This window comes from Pagrus pagrus, assembly GCF_965226575.1.
Source record: "Pagrus pagrus genome assembly, chromosome: 24".
Taxonomy (NCBI): Eukaryota; Metazoa; Chordata; class Actinopteri; order Spariformes; family Sparidae; genus Pagrus; species Pagrus pagrus.
In genome coordinates, this window is record NC_140206.1 from 8,042,767 (window position 1) to 8,065,691 (window position 22,925).

At 39.5% G+C, this 22,925-nt stretch overlaps 2 protein-coding genes across 3 annotated transcripts; one reads left to right on the plus strand and one right to left on the minus strand.

Moving 5' to 3' along the window:
• Positions 1 to 359: 359 nt before the first annotated feature.
• Positions 360 to 12,440, plus strand: slc19a1 (solute carrier family 19 member 1). 2 transcript variants are annotated; one of them, XM_084346935.1, is made up of 7 exons: positions 500 to 869; positions 2,074 to 2,137; positions 2,357 to 2,664; positions 8,355 to 9,120; positions 10,259 to 10,451; positions 10,693 to 10,834; positions 11,021 to 12,440. In XM_084346935.1, the coding sequence occupies exons 1-7, from the start codon at positions 801 to 803 to the stop codon at positions 11,213 to 11,215; spliced, it is 1,737 nt and encodes a 578-aa protein (XP_084203061.1). In that variant the 5' UTR covers positions 500 to 800; the 3' UTR covers positions 11,216 to 12,440. The 2 variants fall into 2 exon arrangements, with proteins under 2 accessions (XP_084203062.1, XP_084203061.1); XM_084346936.1 differs by lacking the exon at positions 500 to 869 and adding an exon at positions 360 to 422 and having other exon boundaries at positions 2,074 to 2,664.
• A 1,934-nt stretch (positions 12,441 to 14,374) lies between these two features.
• LOC311253165 (uncharacterized protein) lies at positions 14,375 to 22,650 on the minus strand. The gene is made up of 11 exons (XM_084346951.1): positions 22,379 to 22,650; positions 18,947 to 19,096; positions 18,710 to 18,835; positions 18,413 to 18,573; positions 16,994 to 17,093; positions 16,795 to 16,905; positions 16,618 to 16,638; positions 16,260 to 16,280; positions 16,132 to 16,158; positions 15,974 to 16,033; positions 14,375 to 15,848 (listed from the first exon to the last, which is right to left on the minus strand). The coding sequence occupies exons 1-11, from the start codon at positions 22,434 to 22,436 to the stop codon at positions 15,829 to 15,831; spliced, it is 855 nt and encodes a 284-aa protein (XP_084203077.1). The 5' UTR covers positions 22,437 to 22,650; the 3' UTR covers positions 14,375 to 15,828.
• Between the last annotated feature and the right edge of the window lie 275 nt (positions 22,651 to 22,925).

Sequence of the window (22,925 nt, forward strand, 5' to 3'; positions counted from 1 at the left end):
GATAATAAGAACAATGATAATAGAAGAAGAATTGCATTATTATGATCATTATTATTATTATTAGTAGTAGTAGTAGTAGTAGTAGTATATACTGTTTATTTGTACAAGCACGCTGTTACTGTATTTGTCCAACAGATGGCGCCCTTTCTAAAAACATTAATGTGAAATAAAATATAATATTGCCGGAACTCAATAGTCTTTAACTTGCGTCATCTTCTTATTAGGTATTTTAAAAAAGGGGCGAAAAGAAATTGTGTTTAACTTAGTTTAAATTGTTCATTTAAATAAAGTTTTACCAGCTCAAATCACGTTAGCACCACTGTAGAACTACATTTCCCAGAAGCCACTGCGACGAGGGACGACACCGGCAGCAGCAGCGTCGTTGCTAATTAAGCGCTGCAGCCTCAGATGTAGCACACGAGGTATGTAACGTTACTCAACTTTATGTCTCCCAAACAATTATCTGTAAAGTAAAATTGCGCTGTCTCTCTCAGTGGTACGCTAGCTTGTTGTTTTGTCAACGAGCTGCCTGTTACTTCCTTTAATGATTATTTTATTATTGTTTTTGCGAAGAAAAGCGACAAGAATACTTTGTTTTTATTCTTACGTGCTGTTAGCCGGCTTGCTAGCTAGCTGTAACTACACAACAACACATTAATTGTGTGTCGGGGTGATTTCCCTCATGTCTGTAAACCGACCACAGACGGTTTTAGCACACTAGCAGCTAACATGACTCTCAATTGAAGCCAGTGAAGCCCTGGCATGCTAACTCACTGTGTTACTCAGTGACTAGCTAGCTTATGTGTCTTGTTTACATAAAATGTGGACGGGTAACTGAGGACTTGTTCTTCATTCCTCAGGAGCACACAGTGAGTTTATACACCTGGTTTTCACTTTATATCAGTCAGAGGAAAGTAATGAGAAATGTGTGACTCATCTGGGTCATGAACTCATTGACATTAAAGCTCTGTTTAGTCTGGTTTTCATGCTCTTCTATGACTATTTCTGTGCCAGAGTAAACAAGAGTCACTCCATTGAAAACTCACCCAGAATTCAGAGGGTTTCCCAGTTCATGTCTTGGATTTTCTTAATAAAAATCACGTAAATATTTCTAATAAATTCACAGGACCTTGCTGTACTATCTACCTTCAAAGTATCCGCAGGATTTCTTGGGTTTTCAGGTCAACTTTCAACCCAATCCAGTGAAAAATAAGCAGTTGCTGAGGCGTCTAATACACACTAAGAATCACAAAAAGGGGCCAAACTTTTCTCAGTATTTGGAGTACAGCTCCACCATTTTCTAGAGCCCCAACTACACCAGATTTTTTTGGGGTGATGCCGATACAGATACCACCCAAAAATATACACATTTTTTGCTGTGTTCCCTCAATTGTGGTTATCAGCCACTTGTGACAAACGTATGTAACAGGTGGGATTTTACTGGGGATTAAGTAGTAATAAATGATCCTTAGCATCTTTATTTGCGCTGTAATCTAAAAAAAAAGTGTGACGGGCCAATATCAGCCGATTATATTGGCCAACCGATTTATTGGTTGAGAGCTACCGTTTTCTGATATGTTATCCTGCAAAAATATCAATTGAAAAGGAAAATAAGTTGCAGATTTAATCAAAATAGGGCTGCAAATAAAGATTATTTGCCCTCTTGATTAATCTCTGATTATTTTCTTGATTAATCGATTAGTTGTTTGGTCTATAAAACGTCAGAAAATGTTGATCAGTGTTTCCTGAAGCCTATGATTATGCCATCAAATGTCCTGTTTTTTCAACAACCCAAATATATTCAGTTTGCTGTCATAGAGGAGTAAAGAAACTAGAAAATATTCTCATTTAAGGAGCTGAAATCAGAGAATTTTGACTTTTTTTTTCTTCAAAGATGACTCGAACCGTTAAATCGAACATGAAATCGTCGGCTCTTAAGTGTGTACCCCCTGGAGTTGTTGTGGTCTATGACAATTTTGCTTCCATAGTAAATAACACAGCTGTGTGTGCTCTAATGTTAGCTGCTCTGCGTCAAAATAGTCTGCCGAACTGACAACATTGTTATCTTTTCAGGTTGACAATGACACCAGACCCGGCTGCTGGTTAGCCTGCTCTCACACTGTGGAATGGAGCAAAGGTCAACACTTTCTCTTACATGCGAGTGGCAGCATGTAGCATTTTAACTACATTGTCATCACCCCTGTTACATGCTTTGTTCTCACCATTTTACATCATCCTTCTCTGGCATGAGGAGGCAGACGAGCTGAGACGGAAACTGTTTTCTGACCCACTCAGCTCGGTTTGTTTTAATTAATTTTCGAGATAAATAAAATCCTCATGTGATTTGACCGAGCAGGAAACAATACTCGTACGCCTGCTGACACAATGGTGGCTGAGGACACAGCATTAAGTGGTGACGGATCGGACGTGGAGAATGAGATGAACCTGAAGTTGCCCGCGTGTGAAGACGGAGACATGGCCGTCTCTGCTTGTGAGGCCCTGTCTCCCTCAGATGGTCCTCAGGAGGAAGCAAGAGACCCCAAAAAGTGGAAGTGGGCCGTGATGTTCTTGTGTTTCTATGGGTTCATGGCATCGATAAAGCCCGGGGAGCCATTTATTACACCGTATCTACTGAGCCCTGAGAAGAACTTCACCAGGGAGGAGGTTAGTGGTCATTTTTGCGGAGGTTTATTTGTCTTTATCAAATCAAATCAAAATCAAATCAAATTTTATTTGTATAGCCCAAATTCACAAATCACAGTTTGCCTCAGAGGGCTTTACAATCTGTACAGAGACGACACCCTCTGTCCTTCGACCCTCGATTCGAGTGAGGAAAAACTTGCCCCAAAAAAGGCCCTTTTAACAGGGAAAAAATGCGGAAGAAACCTCAGGGAGAGCCACAGAGGAGGGATCCCTCTCCCAGGACGGACAGACGTGCAATAGATGTCGCATGTACAGAGCAGATCAACGAGATCACAATGTATTCAATTATAAGCGATGGTTGACAGGAGTGAAAGTACACAAAGATGTATTACAGCAATAATGATGAAATGCACATGGAAATGTGATTACTAGTGATAACAGTAGTAATGATCAATGGCAAGGATGGTATGTAGCAATGCAGTATGATAATAGTAGTGGAACGTATGTAACAGAGATGTGACTAATATTAGCGACAGTAGTGGTGGGTGTCAGGCAGGGTCATGGCAGTAGGTGCATCCACGATCAGGCAGGGCCATAGCAGTAGGCGCATCCACGATCAGGCAGGGCCATAGCAGTGGGCGCATCCACGATCAGGCAGGGCCATAGCAGTGGGCGCATCCACGATCCACGACCCGGGCGCGGCCAGGATCCAAGGGAGCCTGTAGGACTAGAAAGCACAAGGACTCCGGGGAAGAAGCAAGTCAGTGACATGCAGAGATGGGGCATGTATACAGGCATAATGTATACAGATGGAGAGGAGAGGAGAGGGGAGGAGAGAGAAGCTCAGTGTGTCATTGTCCCCCGGACTAGGCCTATAGCAGCATAACTAAGAGCTCGTCCAGGACAGGCCTGGGCCTGTCCTGGACCAGCCCTAACTATAAGCTCTATCGAAGAGGAAGGTCTTAAGTCTACTCTTAAAGGTAGAGAGGGTGTCCGCCTCCCGGACCAAAACAGGAAGATGGTTCCACAGAAGAGGAGCTTGATAACTGAAGGCTCTGGCTCCCATTCTACTTTTGGAGACTTTAGGAACTACAAGTAATCCTGCGTTCTGGGAGCGTAATGCTCTAGTTGGGTGATAGGGTAATATGAGCTCCTGGAGATATGATGGTGCCTGACCATTAACAGCTTTGTAAGTGAGGAGAAGGATTTTAAACTCTATTCTTGATTTTACAGGGAGCCAGTGCAGAGAGGCCAGTACAGGAGTAATATGATCTCTTTTCTTAGTTCCTGTCAGTACACGTGCTGCAGCATTCTGGACCAGCTGGAGACTCTTTAGAGACTTGTTAGGGCAGCCTGATAATAGAGAATTACAATAGTCCAGTCTGGAAGTAACAAATGCATGGACTAGCTTTTCTGCGTCTTTTTGAGACAGGATGGGCCTGATTTTTGCAATGTTACGTAGATGAAAAAATGCAGACCTTGAAATTTGTTTTATGTGGGAGTTGAAGGACATATCTTGATCAAAGATAACTCCCAGATTCCTGACGGTGGTGCTGGAGGCCAAGTTAATGCCATCCAAACTCGCTATATCATTAGATAATGCATCTCTAAGGTGTTTAGGACCAAGTACTATAACTTCGGTTTTATCTGAGTTTAACAGCAGAAAATTGCAGGTCATCCAGGTCTTAATGTCCTTGAGACATGCATGGAGTTTAGTAAGCTGATTAGTTTCATTTGGCTTTATTGATAGGTATAACTGTGTATCATCTGCATAACAATGAAAGTTTATGGAGTGTTTCCGAATTATATTTCCTAGAGGGAGCATATATAAGGTGAATAGTATGGGTCCAAGCACGGAGCCTTGAGGAACACCATGACTAACCTTGGTATACAGGGATGACTCATCATTAACATGTACAAACTGAAATCGATCCGATAAATAGGACTTAAACCAGTTTAATGCGGGTCCTTTAATGCCAATTAAGTGTTCCAGTCTCTGTAGTAGAATGTGATGATCAATGGTATCAAATGCAGCACTAAGATCTAGTAAGACCAGGACAGAGACAAGTCCTTTGTCAGAGGCGATTAGGAGGTCATTTGTAACTTTCACCAGTGCCGTCTCTGTGCTATGATGTGCTCTAAAACCTGATTGAAAATCCTCATATAAACTATTTTTATGAAGAAAGTCACATAGCTGGTTGGCGACTGCTTTCTCAAGGATCTTGGAGAGGAAAGGGAGGTTGGATATAGGTCTATAGTTGGCTAAAGTTTCTGGATCAAGATTAGGCTTTTTAAGGAGCGGTCTAATTACAGCTAGTTTAAAGGATTGTGGTACGTATCCTGTTAATAGAGACAGGTTGATCATTTCTAGTAAAGATGTGCTAATTAAAGGTAAAGTTTCTTTCAGCAGCCTAGTTGGGATGGGGTCTAGGAGACAAGTTGTTGGTCTAGATGAAGAAACCATCGAAGTTAGTTGGTGGAGGTCAATGGGAGAGAAGCAGTCTAAATATAAGTCAGAATTTACAACTGTTTCTGAGGTTCCTGTGTTTAAAGATACAATAGTGCCAGTTGAGGGCAAGCGATGATGGATTTTGTCTCTAATAGTTAAAATTTTATCATTGAAGAAGCTCATGAAATCATTACTACTGAGCGTTGTAGGAATACATGGTTCAGTAGAGCTGTGACTTTCTGTCAGCCTGGCTACAGTGCTGAAAAGAAACCTGGTGTTGTTTTTGTTTTCCTCTATTAATGACGAGTAATAGCTTGCTCTGGCATTGCGGAGGGCCTTCCTATATGTTTTAAGGCTATCTTTCCAGGCTAAGCGGGATTCTTCCAAGTTGGTGGAACGCCATTTCCTTTCAAATTTCCGTGATGTTTGCTTCAATTTGCGGGTATCCGAGTTATACCAGGGTGCTAACCTCCTGTGCTTTATAGGTTTCCTTTTCAGGGGGGCAATAGAGTCTAGTGTTGTTCGCAATGAGCCTGCAGTGCTATCAACAAGATGATCGATTTGTGAGGAACTGAGGTTAGTGGAGGAGTCCTCTATTATATTGAGACATGGCATTGAGTTTAGTGCCAGCGGTATAATTTCCTTAAATTTAGCTACAGCACTATCAGATAGACATCTAGTGAAGGAGTTTTTGCCTAATGGTGAAGAGAAACAACACCAACGTGTTATTCCTGTAAGAAGACATCCGAGTCAGGCAGAGCTACACTCCTTAACCTGTGAGACTCTTTCATAAGTTTTCTCCATACAGCTGAGCACTCATGACACAGCAGAGGTAATGAGTGGCACCACGGGGAGTTTGCTGATCCATCGTACTGTGGTCAAAGTTCAAATTCCTCCAAACTGGGTCAGTCAGTCTAATAGGCTTGTGGAGGTTTTACGGTCAAGGAATGGCCACAAAATCAGTGTAGTGTGATTTTATAGATTTGGATCAGTGTGTCTACAGGTCCTTAAAAGTCTTGAATTTAATCTTATAAGTATTAGGTCTTAAATTGAATTCCTTAGTTGTTAAATGTCACAAACATTATAACAAATTTAGTTTATATCTTTGAATTTTCCTTTTTGTCAAAACGAGTAAAGATACTCTGTGTGAGTCCACATTTCTGATTTTACAAATGCTTAAACCAACCACTGAACCCTTCCTGCAATGCTTGATTTATAAATACAATGATTTGCCCAAAAAGCAGTGTTAAATTTGGTTAAATATTATCTTAGAAACAACTATTTAGTTAGCTAGTGTTTTCTTTTTTCTGAGGTGACCATGACCTTGTATCAGGAGTTGATGACTTGCCAGAGTGTCACAGATTTGCTGTGTCGGACACGCCTTAATGTTAGTATCTAAATCAGCATCACTGCCATAATCCCATAAACTCCTGTGTTTATGATATTCCAGGGAATACACTGACCTTCAATAACTTAATAAACTAAATTTATCCCTTATCATCTGTTATCTACCACAACTGGAATTACATGTGCAGCCCAGCTAGAGTTGCAACAGTATTAGATTTTCATGGTACACTAATCGTCTGGTATTACATAATTATTACTGACAGACTCACAGACATGAAACATGATATACATTTGGAATATATATTTTTTAGTAACACTAATGTGTGAAGTGTAGTGAATACTTGGGAAACACTATATTACATCAGTTTGATTCGAGCTGGAACTGTGATTGTTATTAGCGAATAAGCTGCAGATTATTTTCTCGATTAATTGTTTAGTTCAGCGTTTTTTAATCCTGTTCCTGGAGGGCCTCTGTGTATCTTCAAGTGTTTTTCTGCTCCAACACAAGATTTAAACGATTAACTCCTGATAACGACCCGTTCATGTGAATCAGGTGTGTTTGAGCAGGGAAATGTCTAAATGTGCGGGGCAGAGGTCCTCAGGAAGAGGGCTGAAAAACACTGGTTGACTATATAAAATGTTAAACGGTGAAAAGTATCGAGCCAAGTTTGTCTGAGCCAACAGTCCATACCCTGAAAATGTTAAATTTACAGTAATATAAATCAGTCTTATCATTCGAGTAGCTGGAAAACAGCCATTTTTGCTTGAAAAAGACTGAAACAAGTTCTGACAGTTGTCTAATACATTTATAATTGTTGCAGCTCTAAAGTTGATTTGATTGTCAGTTCATGTTGCCCAACTTTGTATTGTGATATGCAGATTGTTGTTAGGGATACAAATGTTTTAATTTCCTGTAGTGATAGTCGGCTGACTTATCTATTGATTAATGACGACAAACACAATGGACGTTTGCTATTAGCAAACTGCTTTAACCACTGAGATGATCCAAGTTCGACGCCAATCAGAGGAGGCTACATTTGGAGAAGAGACCAGAATATAAACTACAAAACACAAAACAATGACTTCATGTCTCTATTCAACAACTGGCCCAAAAAAAAAAAAATATTTTAGCTACTAAATGGCTATAATGTAATAATAAATATATGGAAAATAAAAATTGAATGTATACATTTTCTCATACCAGTATTGTGTATTTTATTTTGATAGAATTGCTAATCAAACATTTGTAATGTTGACACTTAATGATGTATTTGTGCTCCTCTCTGATTGTCAGTTAATATATTTTTAATCGGATTCTTCATGGCGATTAATCATTAACAACCCTAAATGAAATCTAAGGAGAGATAAGTAAACATAATATCCTGATCAGGCCACTAAATAGTTCACGGTCATATTTACAGTCATCATCATCATCAGTTGCTGTCTGCCAGACAGGGCTGCCTGCAACTGATGATTATTTTCATTTACGATTATTATTATTTTCATAATTAAAAGATAAATTGTTTAGTTTCCTGAGCCCACAGCAGTGTCTTCAAATGTTTGTTTTGTCCAACCAACAGTCCAAAACCAAACAACTCCTCATTTAGTGTCATAAAAGATAAAGAAAAGCAGTAAATCCTCACGTTTTAGGAGCTGGAACCTTTAAATGTTTTACATTTTTGCTGATTATTTAAATATTTAGCAACTAACTTTCTTTTATACTGACAAGGTCAGTCAAGCCCCCAGTTGTTAGTCTTTAGTAATATACTTTAAGATTTGAAGATTGTAAAGATGTTTGAAAGTAAATAAACTCTGTCCAGCAGCAGAGAGAAGCTCATATTTTATGAACCAAAACTTGAGATTTCATCCACTTCACTGATTTCTCATCTTGATCACAACCTTCTGTCATTTCCAGGTGACCAATGAGATCACTCCCGTGCTGACGTACTCCTACATGGCGGTGCTGGTGCCGGCATTCCTGCTGACGGATCTGATGCGCTACAAGCCGGTTTTGATCATCCAGGGCGTCAGCCAGGTGGTCATCTGGGTCATCCTGCTCCTGGGCACCAGCCTCCTGGAGATGCAGTTCATGGAGTTCTTCTACGGCATCACCATGGCCTGCCGCGTGGCCTACTCCTCCTACATTTTCTCCTTGGTCAGTCCGACCCTCTACCAGCGCGTGGCGGGATACTCGCGCTCCGCGGTGCTCTTGGGGGTGTTCATCAGCTCGGTGGTGGGCCAGCTTTGCATGTCTGTTGGCAACGTCAGCTACTACACCCTCAACGCGATATCGCTGGGGTTCGTCAGCTTCGGTCTGCTGCTCTCGCTGTGCCTCCCGTGGCCCAAACGCTCCCTGTTTTTTAACCGGTTGCGGAATCAGGAGCAAAAGGAACTGGCAGCAGCAGCATCCAAATCCGAACTGGACAAAATCAACCCGAAAGACGCTGTGCCGTCCTCAGCATCACGTTGGAAGGACTCTGTTATACTGCAGATGCTGCTTGAGGTGAGAAACGTGTTGAGGAGGCCCAACCTGAGGCTCTGGTCCCTGTGGTGGGTGTTCAACTCCACAGGCTACTACCTGGTGCTGTTCTACGTCCACATCCTGTGGAGCAAAGTCTACCCGGCCACGGAGAACAAGCACGTCTACAACGGGGCGGTGGAGGCGGCTTCTACCCTGCTGAGTGAGACATCTTTCAAGCTACAATACTTTTAGGGAATACTGCAAACTTATGTGTCTGACGCTCAGTGTCCGGACGGCGGTTGGTTTTCAGTTTCACAGTCCTACGTGCTTTTTCACATTAGTATGCGAATCCCGCTTGCCGTCTAAATTTAGACAATGAGGACAACTCTGTGCTCAACAACAACAACAAACATCAAGCCCTTCAACAGAGGGCCAGAAGGAAGTGTTTGTTTTTTTATTAGGAGTGGGCTTCTTGCACAAAGTTAGTCTGAAAACTCTGAGACGCAAAGATAAGAGAAAAAGTTGTGCTTTTGAGGATGGCCTTAAGAAGAGGAAGGGAAACGATGTTAAATATGGAAGATATTCAGTTAGTTATACAGATCGATGTTATGGAGGTACTATTTTCATTACAGATTATTTTCACGATTAATCGATTGATCGTTTAGTCTATGAAAGGTCAGAAAATTGTGATGTCTTCAAATAGCTTTTTTTGTCCAACCAACAGTCCAAAACCCAAAAACTCTTCATTCAATGAGCTGAAACCAGCAAATGTTTGACATTTTTGCTCAAACAGCAACTGAAACGATTGACAGATTATCAAAATGGTTATCAATTAATTTTGTTTTCGATTGACTCAGTTATTCAACTAACTGTTGCAGCTTTACACAAATCCAGGAAATGTTGACTGTTAGTTGACTGTGGACTCCTGTAGATAGTTAGGAGGTTGAGTAATTGATCTCCAAGCTTTATTCTGCCAAGTGATTACATCATCCGGTTTAGTCTTCTGTAAGCAGCCTTTTAAACGGCTGTGAAGGACAAAGGTAGCACTTTAAATAAATAACCTGGGTGTCATGTGCAAGCAGTAAAAGTTACGCTGTAAAATAAAAACCTGTAAAAGCTAAATGATAAGAAAAGAAAAATGATGTCATAGTGGCTCAGAGGTTAGTGAGTTGTTTGTGTTGTAACTGAACTGACTTGTCCTGAATATTACAAACTGAAAAACTAAAATCTTGTACACTTGAGTCAGGATTTTTGCCAATATTAAAAGAATAAAACATGATAATACTTTATAATACGATGCTCCAGATGACCAGAGTTCTGGAAATGTTGAGCCTTGATTGACGTGCATCTCTCTGCAGGTACGTTGACGTCCTTCAGCGCAGGCTATGTGAAGATTCGGTGGAACGTCTGGTCCGAGCTGGTCATCGGTCTGATCACAGCACTGCAGGCCGGTCTACTACTGCTCATGGGCACCACGGACAACATCTGGGTCTGCTACCTCGCCTACGTCCTCTTCAGGGGCTTCTACCAGTTCCTGGTGCCTATCGCCACGTGAGTGCCAAATATTAATATTGTCTTACTATGAAACTACAGAAGTTACTTACTCCGATCTTGTGGTGTAGGAAGTGACCTCCTCTGATTTTAGTGATGATTATAAAAAAGTTCATTCAACTGGTAATTCATCTGCACATATTTTTTGTGCAGATTGTGTTTTTCTTGGCTTTTCATTACAGTCAACTGAATATTATTGAGTTCTGGGCTCTGTGCTCATCATCTTTTCGTCTCTCCATAGTTTCCAGATTGCCTCGTCTCTCACTAAGGAGCTCTGCGCCTTAGTGTTCGGCATCAACACCTTTTTGGGGACCATCCTGAAGACCATCATCAACCTGATCTTTGCTGACAAGAGAGGTCTGGCGTTGGATGTTCACAGTCAGGTAGAACAGTCTCTTAATACCCTTTTAAAGATCATGAAAGCATCACATCCAATGCTGTCACCTTGACTGTTTTCCCTGGATTTATTTCATGTTTTTATATCACTGTTAATACACAGACTCGTGTTCTGAGTGCTGCTGAGTAATGTGTAATCTGATTCTAAGAAGTCTTTTATTTCTCTCTTACAGTTCCTGGTGTACTTCGTTTACTTCACCATTCTCACCGTCGTCTACTTTGTCTGCGCCGCTGTAGTCATCACCCGCCACTATAGAAACCAGCATGCTGAAGGAGGCGGGACCGACGAACAGGCGGCGTCCACAGAGCTGCACCCCGTGGCTGCAGAGGCAGAAACTCTGTCTAATGGCAAGAGTGCCAAAGCATAACGACATCATCAACATCTGATCTTATCTAGATCACAGTTCTTTGTGAATAAGCTCTTCAGACTCAGCGGGATCAATCAATTTAACCGTCTGATGATGCTGGAGCGGTTTGTTCAGCCTTAATCGTAGAAGTGCCTCACCCTGCAGGGCTGCAGGGGTCTTGTTGTACAGTAAATTTAACTTTTTTTTATTTAATAAGAAGCATTAAGTGCTTCTTTGCCATGTCATGTTGTGACAAATCATACAACAACACAGAGAGGGACCATTCAGACACTGAGATTTTGCTGAAACTGTCCTGTTTCAGTGACAGTGATGTTCACGATTACTATGTGATCACCAAGTATTTAAAACGGCAGCATTTTCTCAGACACTCCTATTGTATCGAATGTTACAGCTCCTTGATTATATGTTATTTGACTAGAAATTGACCACACCAGTATACTTGCTTTTATTGATAATCACATCACATCGTTATATAATCAGATTCAGAAGAGTATCTCCTTCTACAGCCTTTGTATCTGTATCCTTTGAAGCTGTTTAAGTTGCTTTTTGTAATGTGCAGCGTCACAATATTTGAAATGATCCATATTTGATATATTGACTCTACAGAATGTATTGCACAGGAGAAAGACACTTTTACACAGACACTTTTTATTTGGCAATTAGTCCAAATACACAACTGAGTATGGTTGTTTAAATGTGATATTTTTTCCCTAGCATTCATTTTTAGTTCTGTCTTGGGTGAAGATACCTCCTGACCGGATTGATAACGCACAATCAATAGTCAATATTCTTGCTGCTAATTTGCTGCCATGACTTTACCAACGAACCCCTCAGGAAGGGCTTCAACTCTATTCAAGTCCAGCTGTTTTAAATGCAGGAGGCACTTCAGTCCTGCAGACAACATAGTAACACAGTGTTATGTGACGCAACAGCTTAAAAACACAAAGTAGGTTTTTAAAATGTCCATTTGCTTACTTAAAAAGCAGGTACGGCCTGTAGACTTTGAATTAAGAGGCCCTTTCTTACTGTAGAGGCGACAGTAGTAACTAAGTTTTGAGTTGGATTGTACTTAAATTCAGAATGTATAGATGTTTTTTAATATTTTGATTTTAATAACTGATGAGAAGCTGTGACCCTGTCTGAATGCTGTAAAAAGGAAACACTGGCGTCAATCAGATGTTTATTTTTTATTCACAAATAAATTACGTTTGGTGGATGAAAGCTCCTTGAGGATTTGTTTATCTTTACTCACTTTGTTGAATACTTTAAACACACGGTATGTAATTTCTGCCGCTAGAGGTCTTTCAGTTAAAACAAAATGTTAGATGTTGGTAGCGTAGGTTTGTGGGAGTCGTCTTCATTGTTATATTAAAATGAAACAACAGCCATTACTGATGAAAGTCTGTCTGAGGTCACTCGGCCGGCAGAAATGTTCACGGATGAGTTAATGTTTTAAAGTTTTAGTCATGTTATTCTTGGTCTCTTTCACTGACTTCCCTCCTCAATCTGAACTTCTCCTGGAAGGCAGCCTAATGAAACGCACCGTTAACTTGAATAAAACTAGGATTTCTCTGGTTTTAACAAATCAGAAACATTTTGGGTAATGTGAGTACACAACTCAACAAAACACATTAAAGTGTTGTCGTTTTTTCATTTTTATGCAGAAATGTTACATAAATCTTTTAAGTGCCTTGCTCAATGATGTGGAAGGCCATCGTATCTTACATATATTTATATATCTTTTTTCCCCATTTGTGATTATTTGATTTTAAACATTTTGTAGCCCCGAAGAAGAAAAACTATTCAGTATTTTAGGGAGAGCATCACATCATCAGCAAAGAAAACACGTTTTCGAAACATGAAACCATTCTCTTGAATATTACTGCAACATACTTCAAAAAACAATTGGTTATTATTAATAATTATACAGGTAAATTGGGTATTTTATATTTTAATAATACTGTAATGTACTAAATTCCTAGGCATGTGCTATGTCTTTAAAGTACGTAGAAATGATATATTAGTAACATTCGGTTAATTCTCCAGTCAGTCTCCCTCAGGTTGGGTTAAAATGCAGAGAACCAGTTTCACCATGTTCATGTGATTAAAAATAAAGCTGCTTCTTGTAAATGTGAGTTGTTTGGTCAGCTGCAGCTGCTGATCACAGCACGAAGAGACTTTAGATTCTCATTTGTTTTTCTGCTCGTCTGAGCAGGAGGTCAGCTGTCTTAATCTGGAATGTTTCTACAGCTGAACAGTGACGTGATGAAGCCCCGCTGAGATAAATCTTGTTGTGCTACACCTGGTTTCTCCTCCTTCTGTGTTTAACTTTATATAGATCTTATATCGCAGGAATAAAAAGGAAACAGTTGAGTTGTTTGCTGTTGGAGAGTCACCTTTGGTCCAGATAGCCTTTGAGTAAGCAATGATTCAGCAGCTCACACAGATGGTCAGTTATTCAGTGTTGCATTCACACGAGATGACTCAGCCTTTCTTTTTCTCCCAGTTAAACATATTTAGTGTTAAGTAAAGTATATTTAAGCAGCTTGTGCTGAAAGTTACAAAGGGAAATTGAGCCATAAACTGCAGCTTTTTTAAACAGATGTTGATGATTGTCCCGCACTTTCTTAATTAATGTGCAAAACAGCAATTTGAAAGCACCCAGCCTCTTCTTCCGACTCACGTAGCCTCTACCTGCCTGAGATTATATCAATATTTTCATTTTTAGTAGTGTATTAATAGTAACATGTACATATAATGACAAATCTTTCTAATTAAGTCAATTCTCCGAATCTGGTATTCATTACACAAACACAAATGCAAAAACAATCCAATAAAGAATGCCAATGAACTTTGGCATATATTAGATTATTTATATATATATATATATATATATATATATATATATATATATAAATAATCAGAAAGATATTGCAGCTGCATGCAGTTTTAAGCAATGATGTAACCCACAGTAAACATAACTCCGTCCTGTTATCCAAGTGAAATGTGTCGACTTGCTGCCCTCAAGTGGTTCAACTTTGCACCACTTTTGCACCTTCATCTTGCTGTATGAAAGAAAAAAGACTTGTACATTTAAAAAAAATGGTCGAAAGAGATGTAGATGAACAAACAAAACAAACAAAAAACATAATTTCAGGGTTGATATTCAGCTGGCTTTATTCAACATATCCTTTATAAAACATTTCCTCAGACAGAGCAACAAGTCACAATAAATACTAAGCTAAGGGGGTATGAATAAGTCAGTGCCTTCTGTCAAAAAAAAGTGTCAGTTTTCAATTTAAAAACATTGATGCAACAACTCATTCATGACTGATGCTTTGGATTAAGTAGTGCTGCTTTAGCATGTTAAAAACTGGTTCCACAAATAATTTAAATAAAGGTTTTAACCTTTAAAAGTGGTTCCCTTGTGAGCAAAAGCCTGATCCTTTCAGCTCGGTTGTGTTTTAAACTTCAAGAAACAAAAACGAAGAATTAGAGGAAAGTAAAGTTAAAAGGTGTCATCTGTAAGAAATGGCCAGAATGTATTCACTACACTGTTTGGCCGGAGTGACGAGCTGCCGTTAGCAAGTAGCTCAGTTAGCCATGGAGTTAATTTTAAAACAAAAAGATCTGGCCACATCTTACAAATTGCCCCTTTAAGCGACAAAAGACAAACCTGTCTTCCACTTTTATACACATACAACACAATGTACACAAAAAGCCACAGTCCTTCAGATGCAGAGTACACATTAAAATACAAAACAAAGATGAAGATGAGTTAATTAAGATAAGAGAAATGACAATTAACCCCCCAAAAACCCAAATAAGTAAGGTAGATATACATGATTGACTTTGTTTGATCTCGACATCTCACAATATTTTGTTCACATTAATGCTAAACACACACACACTCACACACACTCTGTACAATGCCTTGCTTGTTGGTCCAAAGCAAACAATGGCATCTCTTTTTTCCCCCCCATCTGCTCTCAGTGCACTTCCTCCCCACACGGTCTGAGCTCTCCTCGGACGCTGCGAGGCTGCAGGGATCAACACCAGACGTGCTTCCAATCACGAATCATCCACAGTCAGGAGTTTAATGAGCTCGAGGTACCAGGTACCGGCAGGAAAGGAAAACACTTCGCAGGTTTCCTGGTATTGTCTAAACTGAGAGGCTCCTCGCCGCCTCTGTGGAGAATCTAGAGACAAGCCTCAAGGAGACATGAGGTGTGAAAGCATTTCTCTTTGTCAGGGTTTATATTACATTCTGGGCTAATTACTTCTGTAGCATCTTTGTCTAATTTCATTTCATGACAGATGGCTTAAATCATTCCCTTTTTTAGTGTTTGCCATAAAAATATGTAGAAATAGAAAGTAGCTTTAAAATAATTTCCCTCACTTTCTGTTTTAAAATGAGTTTTACGTTTAAAGCATTGGAGTTGGCACTACTATCAACAGATCTTAAATAATATGTGTAGCGTGAACACAGGATAGACCAACCCCGAAGTACGTGTCAACCTCTGGATATCCTGAAACTTTTCAGCTTCACTCTGGAGCTTCTCATATCGTCTTGATTTACGGTTGACGGGCGCAGACAGGCGTCGCTTGGCCGCTTATCTCATCGGTGTTTCCTCTGACGAATGAGAAAAGCAAAGAAGAGAAAAATGAGGTTTAACATCACGCGTAACCTTAAAAACAGTAATAATAAAATATTAAATAAATACAACTGATATAAATTGATATAATGTCGTTTCTTACCGTCTGTTTCTTCCTTCTCGCCACGAGTAGTGGTGCCATTAGAGTCAGCAGCATCTCTTGCTGGATTAAAGAAGACAGCCACACATAGACGTCAATTTGTTCATCATAATAAAAAGTTTACATAAAAATACAGGAACCAGACTGAAACTCAAACTCACGTGGCCTCTCCTGCTTGCTCCAGAAGCCTGGCAGACAGTAACATACAGCACATATGATGCCTGTTATTGTATTTGTAAAGGTACAACAAGATACAGGAATAATGGTACAAGTAGTTTCAGTTACTGACCTGCTTCCCAGGGCATGGACTCTGCATGGAGGGAAATGCCACAGAGAATATAATTAAGAAAGTCAGTTTCTATCACTGTTTGCTTAAGAACTTCAACAAAGCCCAGTGAGTGTCACCAGCACCCCAGGGTGCCACTATTTTGGTTAAACAATTGTTTAATTAGTCACATGTAGATCATATTTCAGCGGGTCTTTCAACTGAGGAATTTGGATGTGGTTTCTTAGTGAGGTCACAAAACTATTATTTGTACTTTGCAATTAATGTGGTTTATTTCAGGGAACATTTACAGACTAAATGATGAAAATAACTGTCAAATCATTAAGTCTTTGGCTTCTCAACATGTTAAAAGTCTTCTTACCTTGTTGGAAGAACCACATTCCTTGAAGAAATAAACATAATAATAGAAACGTTTCACTAAACTCAAATCGTAGATACACACAGTAGAATCACGTGACACATTTACCTAATTTCATGCGATTGCCAGTTGAAAATATTGACGTATAAAGTGCAATAAAAGCGTCCCCGAAGTTCTGACCTGCTTTCCATCTGTGAAAGATAACCAGCACCAGCACTGCAGCCAGCAGAGAGATGAACACTGTGAGTCCTGTGGAGATCTTCAGGGGTCCTGGTGCTGGAGTGGGAGGCGCTGTGAAACGACATCAGCAGCAATAAGCGGGCTTCACAGGGTTTCACGCATCAGAGGATAATTTGGATTGTGATGAGTAATAACTGACTTGATGACGTGATGAAAGGGTTGGAGATTGGTTGGCTGCGCTCCTGGCTGACTGGATTCTGCAGCTCACAGCTGAACTCCTTAATGCTCGAACTGCCCTCCTGAGAGCAGAGTGACATTACAGCTTATCATAATGATAATAGCTGCTCATTAATGAGATATAAGTCTTTTCACAACATCGTTCTGGTTTCCAACTCATGTTAGATTTATCCTCCCACGTGAAAGAAATGATGGACTGTAACGAAGTACATTTACTCAAGTACTGTAATTAGGTACAAATTTAAGGTACTTGAGTATTTCCATTTTCTGCTACTTTATACTTCCACTCCACTGCACTTTAGAGGCAAACATTGTACTTTTAACTCCACTACATTTATTTGATTACTTTAGTTACTTCGCACATTACATGCGGTATCAGAGCAAAAGTAGAACATTTTTAAATTAATTTATATATATCAACAACCAGATAAAAATAAAATCTGATAATCAGTATATAATCAATATACATCCATGTAAATATAAATATCATTTACTTTTACTTGTACTTTTGATACTTAAGTACATTTAACATCAGATAATTTAAGACTTTAGGACTTTTGGGTACTTTTTACAACACAGTCAGTTTATCACAAACATTCAACATCAGCATATCTGGGGATACATGGTTTTCACTGGGCAGGAAGGTAATCTGAAGAGTAACTAGTAACTAAAGCTGTACTTGTACAGTACTCGAGTAAATGTACTTAGTTACTTTCCATCGATGATTGTAATGTAGTGAAGAAAAAGATTTTGTAATCATCTCAGTTACGCAAAGAACTTGTTTGTTGAGTTTTCTATTCGCAGTTTCCACTGATGGAATGTAACTGAGTACATTTACTCAAGTACTGTACTTAATTACAATTTTTAGTTGGTTCTAATTTCCATTACCTGCAGCTTCATACTTCCACTCCACTACATTTGAGGCAAATATTGTACTTTTTACTTATTCATTTACTTTATTTATTTGATTACTAGTTACTTTGCAGACTACATGCTGCATCAGAGCCAAATATGATTATAATTTACTTTCACTTTTGATACTTTAGTACTTGTGATGTCAGATACTTTAAGACTTTTACTCGAGTATTATTCACATGGGTGACTTTCACTTTCATCAAAGTAATATTTTAATACAATATCTTTACTTTTACTTTAATTTTTGAGTACTTTTTATAATCCTGCTATGTCGTGTGTGTGTGTCCCTACACACTGTCAGCTGTTATTCAGGATCAACTGGTTTTCTGAACTTGGTGGTCTAGCAGCGAATCAAACTGCACCACTGACATCCTGAAATACTGCTCGGTGTGCGCCTGCCTGCCTTCACATGCTGTGACCTGCAGTACCTGTGTAAACCTCAGTCTGATGTGTGAGTATACAACACCTTTGTAATGCGTTGCTCCTTGCTTGAATCTGTCGACACTGTGTCGTCTGAACGCCACGTGTAGGTGAACGGTTCAGTGTATGTGGTGTTTCCATCGCAGGTCAAAACACAGTTGGCCTCATCATCACAGGATTTGATAACAGTGGGTGTCGGGACGGGATCTGTTGTTATTGAGACAAAAAATTAGAAGTATGTTGTGTTTTTCTGTGATTTCACCAGATTAAATCCAATTAGGAACTGAAGTTAGTGAGGCATCTTGATAAGCCTCACTAAGCTGTGTGTAATTGATCCACTTACAGATGACGGTGAGACTAGTTGGACTGGCGAGGACCCCGTTGATTTCTGCTGTGTACTGTCCACTGTCGTCTCGAGTCAGTCCTGTGATTGTCATCGCTCCGTTTGAAATGTTCAGGCTGCCCCGTACTTTAACAAACATGGACGGTGTTAACATCTCAACACAAGTCTCATAAAAGAGTTAAAAGCGTTAACCTATCAAAAACAACACTGAATTGAGCTAAACTTGGCTCAACATACCTTTGAAATGACGATAACCATCAATATCTTTTCCGTCCCACTGCATGGCGAGGTTAGGGCCATCTTTCCATATAATGCTGGTGATGGTGACGGGGGCAGTGCCTGGTTGGAGGACGACGTCATCGCCCACCTTCTTGTACAGTTTTGTGTCTGCGAGGACAAAATGAAGCTCAATGTGTCATTTTTCTTGTTTAAACGTACTTTAAAATAGTTTTATTATTATTAGGTTATTATTTAAAATCAATTTCACACACAAGTGTAGGACAGTTCACAGTGAACTGCAGCAGTCGTGGGTGTACTGTGGTACAGATTTGAGGTACTTGTACTTCCTTCTTATGCCACTCTGTACTTCACTGAAAGTACCGCACTTTTCACTTCACTTTGATCATCTGATGCTTTAGTTACTTTACAAATTAAGACTTGTGCACACAGCATATATGAAAATATACAAGTACAGCTGATTGACATATCAATTAATTGATAATCTGCTACTATTTTGATAATAAATTCTGTCATTTTTAATGCAAAACAAACATTTATTTTACTTAAATGAGACCTATTCTTGTGCTTCTTGATCTATCGTGCTTCTTGAAAGGTTGCTTCTTGTTAAAAAGGTCAAAGTCTGCACCGACAGAAGCTCCTCTGTCCCACAGAAAACATAATGTTTTGAGCAATTTGAGCATTAAAACATGTGAACTATTCTAGCAGGAAGCAAAAATAAAATCATGAACTTGACCCTGGCGGCCCCTGTGGACAAAAAGCGGTATGAGCATAAAGCTCTCGATCTGGCTTGCTTGTGCATTTGTTTTTTGAGTGAGTTAAAGAAAGATGCAACGTATTTTTATTACTTTTGTCCTTTTGTAAAACAAATGTTTGCAGGATGCATTGATGATGTATGTATTAGTAACTGTAATATGACGATGGTAAAACAAAATAAACCTTGTTTTAGTGCCGTACTGTATAGAGGACTGAACCTGCCAAAACCATAAATAAATTAAATGGGATTTAAATGGCAAGTTAAATACATAGTTAAATTAATACAAAAGTAAATAAATATAGAGGCAAATTAAAGCAGAGATATCTATTTATGTCACATTTTTATAAATCAATTCATGCCTTCATTAATTATCAATTTATTTTTGGTGCATTTATTGGGACATTAATTAATTGATTTAGCCATTTCTATATTTGTCTATTTAGTTCTGATTTTGGCAGGTCCAGTCCTCCATAGGTCTTTGACACTCCTCAATCCATCCTCAGCACTCCACCATTAAAATAGCTTTAATTTCATAATTTATCTGCCGTATTAAGTCAGAATCCTTTATAATAATAACAATAAACTACATAGAAATAGCCAATTGTCTTGCTGATGGTCTGATGTAGTTTATGAAGGTCATATACAAGCTTGTCACACTGCATATTCTTAGCCCAGAGCTAAAAGCATTATTCAAACCTTCTTAGCCCCAGGCTCAGGAAAGCCCTGGGCTTAAAATATGCAGTGTGAAAAGCCAACTACAGGAATCAGCGTTTAATTGAGACCGTTGTTGCCACCAGTTTAAAGTTTAAGCTTATTTTCGATGCAGAGTATTTTAACAGTGTGGTTTAAGTACTTTTACTTCAGAAAAGGATCTGAGTACTTCCTCAATCACTCTGTGTTGAAACTGTTCAAGAGAGGATGTTTTACAAGATGCACAGTAGTGTGTGCTGCTGTTGAGCTGCTTTGCTTTATATGGAGAGCTGTTTCTGTTAATTAGTCTAGCCTCATTTATAGAAATAGGGTGGACAAAATAATAGTGACAATACAATCAAACCTCGAAAGCAGCTTCACGGAAAACTGAACACGAGAGCCATTGTGAGGGGACGATTTCTAGCAGGGCTGTTGTATTAGACTGCTTTAGTTTTAGCTTGGTGTCCCTGATAAACTGGCTGCTACTGTAAGGACATGACAATTTACACATGCTGCCAAAGCTTAATAACAATCACGAAAAAATAACTCTCTTTTATGCTATTTCTAACTTTTATATCGCTATCTGTTCTGCTCTATACAGCTCATTTCTATGGAAACCCACTTCCACCAGTTAAAGGAAAAATACCTTAAATTATTTTAATAACCTTAAATCATAAATGATAAAAGAAATCCCATCGTAAGTCACAATTATGAAATGAAAAGTTGAAATAGCGTTGGACAATATATACGATATACATTGTTGTCGTGATAACGATATCGTCTAAGATTTTGTATATTGTTGTATTGTGATATGGAGTAACTGTTGTCCTTACCTGGTTTTAAAGGATGCATTACAATAAAGTGATGTCATTTTCTGGACTTACCCGACTGTCCTACATGTTCTACTACTTGTCTTTACCCATCGTAAGGGCGCACTCACACTTGGCCCAGTTGCTCCGTACATTGCCGAAGTACGATTGTCCCTCCTCCCCTGTACCCTGCTGGCCTGCACTCACATTGCTCCGGCCACAACCGGGCCTGAGCACGGTTACCTCTTGTACATAAATCGTCAAGTTGTAGCACAATGCAGAACAACACAGAGAACATGACTAACTTTACTGACAATTTTGTGGATTATTTTGTTGTTTTGGTCTCACATTCCTGGATATCTTGATTAAACAAAACGGCGTGATACGCATGATTATACTTCATGTCCACGTTGCGTGCCCGTGCTTGTGCATGAGCAACTGTACCGTGCTGAAGCACACCTCTTCTAACCGTGCCAGGGCCAAGAAAGAGGAGCGCTCACACTAGTCAAACAAACTGGACTTTGGGGGGTCAAACGTGCTTGGGCACCGTTCAGACTGCCTAGTGTGAGTGCGCCCCTAGTGATTATATCCACATAACTGATGAGTATTTAACAGAAAACTCATCGTGTTAGTATATTGTGAAATTACCAATAGTCATCAACAGTATTGTTGCGATATCAATATCAAATAGGGCCTATTTGGTCAAAATTATTGTGATTTTTAATTTTCCTAGCATTTATGAAGTGCAAAATGTTGATTGTGATATTATTTTAGGGTCATATCGTCCAGCATTAAGTGGAAAATTATCTTTTTTGCTCATAACTCTGACTTTTAAAAAACATTTTTTAATACTTTTTTCATCAAGTTTAGTTTTTAAATCTTTTCTTCTGGCAGAGATGAGCTTCCATACATTTCTGTCCCATCCTGCTCCATGACACTGTCCTCTGCTGTATATGTGGGGTGTCATACAGTGTATTGACATTTAACATTAAACAGTCCAGCAGCACTGAAACCTGCACTACCTACATGTGGTTTACTTTGGGTGGGGCCATGGATATGGACAACTACTGTACTGCGACACAACCTGCACATATACCTCACTTTAAACCACAAACATATGCTTTTCATTGTATGTAAACATGTGAGGTTAAACTAAGCTTGCAGCGATGAACTCACCGGGGTCTGCGGACACAACAGCCAGAAAGACGCACACCCAACCGGCCACTTTCATCATGGATGTCCCAGGCGGCAACACCTCACTGTTTACACGGTCAAAAACAACGGGAAAACTACACTCCTGCAGTTCCGAACAACAGCAAACATGTCAAATAACCTTATTTAAAAGCTAAAACTCATTGTGAGCTAACATTAGTATGCTAGCTTCGACAGAGAAGCGGTGCTGGACGCCTGGATAAAAGTGAAAGCAAAGTTTAACCAACAAGCTCGCTCGGTCTCCGCCTCCATGAAGCGCCATGTTTGTTTACATAGGATGGCGAAGGAATGTCCCGCCCCCGCTCCGCCTCTGATTGGCTGGCCGGATATTCTTACCCTCATTCTAACCAATCATCACTCCTCGTGCCTAAACCCACCCAATGAAGGCAACGGGTACTAGCCAATCAAAGGGGCGCAGTCCTTCGCCATCCTAGGAAAATAATGAACGCTTTATATTCACAATATATTCATAAATGTATCAAAAATGGTTCAATACTCACTTTAATGTGAC